Below are 9,452 nucleotides of genomic sequence, written 5' to 3' on the forward strand. Positions count from 1 at the left end.
TCCTTCCACTCTACTGTGGCACATGCTCTATCATGCCTTTCTTGCACAAATGCATCTCCAGGTCTACCGTTATTCCAAGTAAAAATATTACCTTGAAAGCCTAAGTCCACTAGTCCGCAATGTAGGAGTGTAGCTCGAAATTCCTGCATCCGGTTCAATGGTTTTGGTAAACTGCCTTGCTTTTCTTTTGTTGCCAGGATCTCATTGTAATCCCCAACACAAATCCAAGGAGCCGAAATTCTAGTGTGAAGATGCTTCAGCAATTGCCGTGACTTGTGTTTACTTTGTCCATCCGGCCAACCATAAAAACCTGTCAATCTCCATGAAGTATTTGAGCCATTGAATATGAGAGCATCAATGTGGTGCAAAGTGAAAGTTTAGATATGCAAGTCTATCTCCTCCATCCAAAACAGGGCCAACCCACCATTTCTTCGAATACTTGGAACCGCAAGCATACATCAGTATGGTAAGTCCGCTTGAATTTTTCTCATCTCGTCAACTGATTGTTTTGTTTCCATAAGAAACAAAATTTTGGGAGCTTTTTCCCTCACAAGGTGAGAAAGGACATCCATTGCTCGTTGGTTCCCAAGCGCCCGACAGTTCCAGCTTAGGATTTTCATTGTTCTCGGCGGGACTACACCACAGCCTCCACCATTGGACAAAGTTGTTCATGGCCTTCCTCTCCATTCTTCCTTTTTTTCCTCTCCTCTGCTTCATCATCTTGGTCCCTTTTTGGTTGCCCTCTCTTTGCCCCCAAGTTATTAGGAGCAGTATTGGTAACCTTCATGGGAGAGTCCATTTGGTGCACTAGTCTCTTCCATTTGGGCGTGTTCTCCGTGTGGTCCCTAGATATGCTTGTTGTAGGGAAATAACTTTTTGAAAAGATATAAACAGAGAGAAATTCCCATGTCATCGATGATGGAACTTATATAACAATTGATATTTTTTGAAGAAAAAGATTGCAATATATATGTTATTTAGCAAAAAAAAAAAAAAAAAAAAAAAAAAAGGAAAAATGATTATAATATCTATGATTTGAATTTATAAAAAACCTATGGCTACTCATTCCATCATTAGTATTTTATTCTTAAGTCTTTTTACATTCATAAATGTGGTGTTTACAGATTATTTGATTCCCAAAAAATTTGTCACTGACAAACATTTAATAATTAGCCGTTAATGACCGTTAGCTTATTTGGTTATTTGCTTATGTACAACTTTAAACAATTTTTAAAACTTTCACTTACAACTGTACTTCTGTCAACTTTCAACAAATAAAATTTTTTTAATTAAATTCATTAAAACCATTGTTCAAATTTTCTTTATATGTTTGTATGGTGTTTTCTATAAGAAGGCGGCTTGGGTTTTGACAATGAATTGTGAGTGAATAGTTTTGTATTAATTTTCTATTTAATTATAGATTTTTTTTTTTGGAGGTTTGTTCAATGAATTGTATTTCTTCCTAATGTATCATATAATATCATATATTGTGGTACATGTTATATACTCAGTAGCTTCCCCGTATATCGCACAGGTTAGTGACTAGTAATACATAAAAGGTGACAGATTTAATACATAGATTGCATAAAGTTTGCAGCTAGTTTGAAATAATAGAAACTAGCCAAGTATTCAAAAGTTCAGAACAAGGCCATATGAGCATTCTTTCAGGTATCAACTTCATCTTTTCTTTAAAAAATAAAAATAAACTTAAGTTTTCCATGATCAACCTTAGAGCTCCAACTTGAATTAGAAATCGAAGTTCCTAGCTACTTCTTCAGCAACCCGTGTCCAGCAGACCTGCAATGGTATTGTTGCAATTTGGATTGAACTTCACGTTTCTCCTTCTTTAGTTCCTCCACTGTTTTTGTAACGCGTTGCAACTGACACTCCTCATTTTCAATCTCACACTCCAGCATTTTTAATTCAGCTTGCAACTTCAACCTTTCAAGATTCTTATTATCAAGAGATGACTTCTTTGATTTGAGCAATTCAGTGGAATTTGCTAAATCAGTTTTCAGATTTTTGTAGTAAGGAATGTTATCCACAATAATCTCCCTAATTTCATCATGATGGTCACGAAGCCATTCTACATCCAGCTTTGCGGCATCAGCCAAAACTATAACATCATTAACAGAAGCTAGATGATGCTTCTTGAGATTAATAAATGGTATTTCCTGCAGATCGTGAACAGCTGTGCAAACTCTCTCCAGTAAGTAATTAATCATCTTAGGAGACTCGAGCCTACAATTTCTAGCAATATCACCATACTTCTCAATTATGGCAAGAAGAGTCGGAGCACACTCAGCACTCACACAATACGAACCCACTTGTTCAAGTGTGTTATTTGCCAAGCTTGTTGCATCAGAGCTAATGTCATAGAAGGTGCTTGTCATGTGAAAAAGTGATGGAGCCAAACTCTTACAGCTCACATGATCTGGGCTGTATGTACCCATTCCTTCATTATCTCCTTCAAGAGCAGTGCCCAGGGAAACAACAGCTGCATCTCGGACATCTTGTTCTGAAGGCATGATGGTTAAAATGGCAGCAGCATTGGCACCAGCACCGGCACCATCAGCAGTTCCCTCAGGAATGTGTGTCTCAAACGTTTTTTCCGGGGTACCTTTAAGCTCTTGATTTGCCAATATTATACTTTTTTCTCCTGCAACATCTACACAGATGTCATCTGAGCTCGAGGATTCAAAAGAGGTACTTGAATTTTCAAAAAGTGATGCATTAATGCCATTGCAGCTAACATAATCACCCTGTCCATCATTATATCCTTGAGGATCATTATCGGGGGATACAATTTCTGCACCATGGACATTTTGCTCAGAAGCCATTGATGTAAACATGGCAGGAGAATTCTCACAAGCTTCTGTAGCAGTGTTCCTAGAAGTTTGCACTTCAATATCTTTTCTGGTGACACCTGCTTGTTCATCGTCTATTGCACCTTCTGCTTCTTTATTTCCTCGAATTTCATTGTCAGGAGAAACAGTTTCTGCATCACAGAAATTCCGTTCGAAGAAATAATTCAAATAAGGAAGCAAAGATAGCTCATGTTTAAGTAGAGCAAAAACACACTCCAAAAAGGGAGAAAAAAAAAAAAGGAAAAGAAAAGAAAAGAAACAAGAAAGAAAAAAGCAAGACACATTACCTTGATTCAATGTGGCAGCATTTGAACCCCTTGGTGAAACAGCTCTCTCCCCAAGGAATGTTAGGGAATTGTTGCCATGCATATTTCTTCTCTTCCGCTTACCCAACACCTTTGGGGTCAAACTGGTTTCACTTCCTTTACACATTGGCAATTTGATCTTCAGCCCCTTCATTTCTGCCTGGTTGTCTATATTTTTCCAAATTTAAATAGTCAAACAAGTAGGATCCTTGGAAAGAAAAACACAAACAAGTCAAGTTACATGGTCTAAGGCAAAGCGTCTAGCTTAGGGTGAGATACTTTCCAAGTAGAATTCTAGGAAAGAAAGAGATATGTACACGAGTAAAAAGATTTGTTTAAGAGACAAGTATATGTAAGTTGAAGTAACCTTCAAATGATGCACAAAATTGAACTTGGGGCCTAATCATTTAAGGTTTATAGTTATTACCAAATTCTAAGATTGCAGATGAAAAACGTTCCAGTTATAAGTTAAAACCCAAGACGAAAAGATGGGAAAGTGAGGGGAAATAGTTAAAATTTTCCTGGAAATTTATTATTTATTCTACAACACAATCCCGTTAACAATTTTGTGTCTTAGCTATCCATATACAGCAAGAGACTAATCAGGCCTTGGACAGTGGGTAATTTTTTATTTTTTATTTTTGAGCGACAGAGGGAGCGATTGTTAAATATACTGAATTACAAAGAACTCATTTTGAAATATTATTATTATTATTATTATTATTATTATGCTCACATCCAAAGTTGAAACTTCTACCCTGATATGCTTAACAGTAAAAACTATCATTCAAACAAGCAGAAGACTGCATAATTAATGATAGTTTCATCCAACAAAATACAAATTTTGTCTTTATTGGAGTTTCAGACCCAAGTGCAGAATGGTTCAGTAACAAAGATTTGAGGGCCAGTTAATTTTATCAGATTTTTCTTTTCCAATAAAATGATATTACTAAAATGCAATTTGCGTAGAGCTACATACTTCATTAAAAAGTGATGACAGAGTTGCGATATATAATTTTGTCCCAATTATGGATCGTCTGATTTTTTTTTTAAGGAAAATTTATGGATCTGTAGTTGTTGCAAACGAATAAACTAAATGGTAGTTCCGGATACAAGTATTTGAAGCATTTGTTTGACTTCTGTCTAATATGCAATTAAAACAAGTTCTTGCTAATGGTAAAAAGAGAGCTTTGAGTGTAGGGGCTGTTAATATTTTTACCAAAAAGTTTGGAAATAACACTACCGCCCCCGGGAAACAAATTTTGACCAAGATTAAAGAAAAGATAGGCTTCCAGAAATATTGCTCTACTGAAAAAGATATTCTATTGATAGGTACTATTCCTAGTCAGGAATATAGTAAAGTCACCTTTCCTGTTCTTTCCAAAGATCCCGTTACTAAGAAAGATGTTGGCTTCCAAAAGGGAACGTGACAAAAGTAACAATAACATTTATAATGCTACAACAGATGGTATAAAAGCAAAACCATTTGAAAAGAAAAAGGAGAAAATTGGAGGAAGAAGGATCACCTGAATCTGCCTCACTGTCCTTCCATATATTGTTTGATTTTTCTTGTTTACGATTTATTGATTGTATACGTGCACTTCTCCGGGATGGGATAGAACTCCAGTTTGCACACTTAGATACTTTTGGACTTATCATATACTCTTCATCAGAGCTTTCCAGCATTTGTTGCAGGTGATGACTGGGAACAATAAAACAACAACAAAAAAGAAAGAATATAAGTAAAAGGAAATTCCATAATAAGAATGAATAGGAGGTGTTAGAGGAAGGACTAATGAACTAATTACAGTGGTATACCTACACCCTGCACGGACACTTACTATATTAAAATACATATGTGTTGATAGCCTATCGCAAAAATCCCCTCTCTCTCTATCTACTAAATACAATGTTTTTCAAGCCAAGCAATGGCAAGGTATAACAAGATGGAATACTCTAAGATGCTTACCTTCAATAAGTGCATCAGTTCTTTCAAAGGGATTTGGCAAGTGTTTGATATAAATAGAATGCTTAATGAGTATGCTTTGAATTGTGCTTCAAACAAGATAAATTTTTTTAATTCCAATGATATCGTTTAATATTTTGAAGAAAATGTCCTTCCAATATTATTACATTAGCTAAAAGTCCCATCTCCTTTAAAATTGCAGGAGGAAACACAACCAACAGAGCAATGCATTTCTGTGAAATGATATTGATTGGGCATTATGCAGCTTAATAGCGCATTGCAGCAACCTGATATCTGAGTAAATCTGAGATTTGGAGTATCTGTTGCTGTAACTACATTTAGACAAACTATGGCCTAAAAACAACAAAAAACAAGTAAGCACAGTATATTATACTCTGTCATCATACTAAGCCACACAATGGGGGTTACTCCTCACCCTCCCCATATCCCTTCCCTATAATGACAATATCTATTAATCATTAACCAAATAGCTTAAAAATACTCAGCCAAAAAAAAGATCTGGAGCAAGAAAGGAAAAAAAAAAAAATCCCTGAATAGCAACCGAAATTAAGGGATGGAAAATAAAAAGATGCAATAGAATAATAGAAAGTTTTTCTGTTATTGTAAATTAAAGAACAGTTTATGATTTCACCACTTCCATCTTAAACACTCTTTCATTCCTCAAGATAGTTCTTGGGGTTGGAGTCTTGGAGAGCTATTCTTAAACTTCAAGAGGAGGCAAGGAAGCCTTTGAGCTAAGAAATTGGTGATGGCAGCAAATTTATTCTTTGGCATGATTCATGACATCCTGATGGAGTACTACTTACAGAAATATGGGTAAGCTGTACAGGGTCATATACGATGCTGCCAGCAATTATGAAGCTAGAGTTAGCACAGTCCTTAAAAATAAACTATGGTCCTGGAATCCTATCAGATCAGATCACTTGGGGAGCATTCAAAGGAAGCTGCACCACCTGGTTGTTTTGAAGGAAGATGATAGAGCACTATGGGCCAATTCCAACAAATTTGATTTTGCTGGCAAATAAAACATAGTGGTGGCAGTTAGTGTGGTTTAACTTAAGCCATTCCTAGACACTCCTTTGCTGGATGGATGGCTATTCTTAATAATCTTCCAACCAAAGCTAGGATGCTGCAATGGGGACTTTCAGTAAATGGTTTGTGTTTACTACTTTACTGCAGGTCTAGCCTTGAGTCTAGAGAACATTTTGATGAACCTAGCTAAATGCCACTCCTCTATCTCTAAATAATATTTTACATTTTCTTTTTTGATTGCCTCTTAATAATGGTCCATTAGTAAACAAGGTTAGCATAATTTTTTACACATAACCTTTGTTAATCCTATCTATTACAAAAATATTTCAAAGTGAAAATAAATAGTGTTTTGTTGGAAAATTAAAAACTTGAGAAAGGTGGAAGCTTTTATTTTATTTTCTTTGAAACTTGTGTATTTTCAAGTGAACCTATATTAAGCACAGTACACATTGCATCATCGACACCATGTAAATGCTCAAAATAATGAATAGTTTACATGGCCTCAATAATGCAAGTATGAGAGATAATTACGTTAGTCCTCAAAACTGTAAATTACCAACCAAAAAAAAAAAAAAAAAGAAGAAAGGTAATCGTACACATGCCACATTCACATCAATTCATTTAGCTCTGTTTGGTGACTGAGAAACCTCAGTAAGAACAAAGAAAGTTACAAGACATAAAATTTAAAGTTGTCTTATGTCTTCTGGAATTTATAAGGGGCAAAAAAAATTTCCCATATCAACAGATCCGAAATATTTGGAACCCCAGTATGAAAGGGTTTTTCCTTTCTTGGGTTTCAAGTAACAAAACAATCTAGATATACCCAACTAAAAGATTTCCTTCCTTTTCCTTTCCTTTTCCAAAATTTTAAAGCAACCCAAACCATCAGAAGTTCATACACATCACACATCACACACACACACACACATGTATATGCAAGAGAATGAACAGAAACAGTGGAAACAGAAGTGAAACAAGAAAAGATTGAATTTTTTTCTCTTACTGGCTTTGTCTTCCTAGTGTCCCCTTCGACCAATACCATACACGGTTTGCTAATCCAGAGAGAGTGAGTGTGACGGAGTAGTTTTACAAGAGAAGAAAGTTTGTCTCTTTGGTTTTGAATGTGTGAATTCTGTGTGTGGGACTTCTTTTTTATTTGGGTCTCAGAAAAAAGCTTCTCATGTGGTTTGAATGAGGAAATAACAGCCAATGAGTACAGGGCATTTGTTATGCCAAGTAGCACAAGGGGTACTCTCTCTCTCTCTCTCTCTCTCTTTGAGTCTGAGATTTTGATTCTTAACTGATTTTTTTTTAATGAAGCTATTCTTAACGTTAAGCATTTCAATTTTATCTCACTGTTTTTATCAGAGTGTGTAGACTCATTGCCTATTTGTTATATGAAATTACTGAATTCTCCCAAAAAACAAAAAAAATTGAAAATGAAAACCAAATTTTTTTTTTTTTAGATAGAAGTTCATGAAGACAGTCATCTCCTACAAAGCTTGCCATGCCAGCACAGTTTGGAATGAATTTTCTGCTGAAAGGACGCCCTTGACACGTGGAAAGAAAAAGCAGAGATTATAAGGGTCTTTTGCATTTGTCTCTAGTTTTTGCATGGTGGGAGGGTTTAGCTTTTTTTTTTTTTTGTGATCATTGAAGTTTGAACTGCTGTTATTTGAGGAAAATAATAAATAAATAATGCATTAATTTCCAGCAAGTTTATATATATACTTTTATTTTTCTAGACTAATTTTAAATTTTATAGGTAAGAGCAAAGTATAAAGCTAATTATTATTTCTAATTCCATTGTGAAAGTATCTCTCCTCATCCTCTCTAATAATGATCTTATCCAGCCCTTCACATTATACTGAGGAATCCGAGGAGGTTACTGGCTCAGTCTGTGATTGCTATAAGACTGGGCTCGACTCTGAAGAGCCTACTTCAAATACTTGGTGTCTGATCGCTGCTACCATGCACTGCTTGACCACTACTTGGCATCCTAATAATTCTCCAACTCCTTATCTGGTGGGATACTTCAATTTTATATGTAGAGTTGAAGATACAGCCCCTATAGCGTGTAGCCACAACCTAGCTAGGATGGCCATATGGGGTAAATAAGCCTCCACAATAATGAAATCCACGTTACCTTTCTTCCTGTCTGCATAGGTAGCCTGATCATCCCCCTGCATAGTATTCCCATCAAATCCAACCAAAGGGACATCATACTTGCTTAGGTCATCCAACTTAAGCCTCAGGCCTTTAAACAAATCTGGGTACATGATCTTAGCCCCGCTTCCTTGATCGATCATTACCCTCTTGACATCAAACACCGCAATTTGCAAGGTTACCACCAGTGCATCATCGTGTGGCTGAATGGTTCCCTCCTTGTCAGCCTCGGAAAATCTAGCAAATCAAGAAAGACTTGTAAGGTCCTACAATCCTTTGTGGTATGACCTCGGTCCTGGTGGTACTGACAATATAAATTTTGATTTCTTTTGGTAGGATCTCCTCCCATTCTGTTTGGCCATTTAAAATAAGGCTCATCCTTGATTTTTTCTAGCACTCAGTAGATCGGTTCTTTAAATACTGAGCTTACCCGTTGGGGTCCAACGGTGTTAGGAGGCACCTAATTGAAAAACTCTGTCCTCAGTTAGGACGGCGTAAACCGGCCAACTGAGTTATCTTTTCAATCAAGGGTAAAAGCCTTTACCTTTCCCTCGCCTTGATTCTGATTATCTTTGACCCTTTTGTGTTCCTCAATTTGATCCATTAACTGATGCATGCGTCGAGGAGGTTTCATGGTAAGCGACTTCCAGAGGTCGAAATGTGTAGGGAAGCCCACCTTGAAGGTTCTAACAACGACATCCTCAAAGTCCCCATCAATCTCATTATAAAGCTCCCAATATCTGTCCAAATAGCTTTTTAGGATCTCTCCTTCCTTCATAGACATCGAGAGTAAAGAATCTAGCGGCCTTGGAACTTGGCTGCATGTCACAAATCTTGCTCCAAATGCCCTTGTTAGTTCCTTAAAAGAGTTTATGAATCCCTCCTCAAGACCATCAAACCATCTCATAGTGATAGGGCCGAGGCTCGAGGGGAAAACTTTACATATCAAAGCCTTATTCTTAGAATGGATGGCTATCCTTTAATTAAAATGGCTCACATGTTCAATAGGATCTATCTTGCCATTATATATGGTAAAGGTGGTTTGATTGAAGCGACAAGGGAGCTCGGCTTGCTCAATATGCCTAGAAAAGGGTG

At 36.5% G+C, this 9,452-nt stretch overlaps 1 protein-coding gene across 1 annotated transcript; it reads right to left on the reverse strand.

Annotated features, from left to right (window-relative positions):
• Window positions 1–1,652: 1,652 nt before the first annotated feature.
• On the reverse strand, window positions 1,653–7,422 carry LOC126690908 (uncharacterized). The gene is made up of 4 exons (XM_050386020.1): window positions 7,195–7,422; window positions 4,699–4,874; window positions 3,155–3,340; window positions 1,653–2,998 (listed from the first exon to the last, which is right to left on the reverse strand). Exons 2-4 carry the CDS (start codon window positions 4,856–4,858, stop codon window positions 1,767–1,769), a joined length of 1,578 nt encoding a protein of 525 aa, XP_050241977.1. The 5' UTR covers window positions 4,859–4,874; window positions 7,195–7,422; the 3' UTR covers window positions 1,653–1,766.
• Window positions 7,423–9,452: the final 2,030 nt, after the last annotated feature.

This window comes from Quercus robur, chromosome 7, assembly GCF_932294415.1.
Source record: "Quercus robur chromosome 7, dhQueRobu3.1, whole genome shotgun sequence".
Classification (NCBI taxonomy): domain Eukaryota; kingdom Viridiplantae; phylum Streptophyta; class Magnoliopsida; order Fagales; family Fagaceae; genus Quercus; species Quercus robur.

Bases quoted from the DNA above. Each gene is read 5' to 3' on its own strand.
- LOC126690908 (XM_050386020.1), bottom strand. From the start codon at position 4,858: ATGCTGGAAAGCTCTGATGAAGAGTATATGATAAGTCCAAAAGTATCT. The intron at 3,341-4,698 runs GTGATCCTTCTT...GGAAAAATATAG, and splicing joins GGACAGTGAGGCAGATTCAG to ACAACCAGGCAGAAATGAAG. The intron at 2,999-3,154 runs GTAATGTGTCTT...TCTGTGATGCAG, and splicing joins TGCTGCCACATTGAATCAAG to AAACTGTTTCTCCTGACAAT.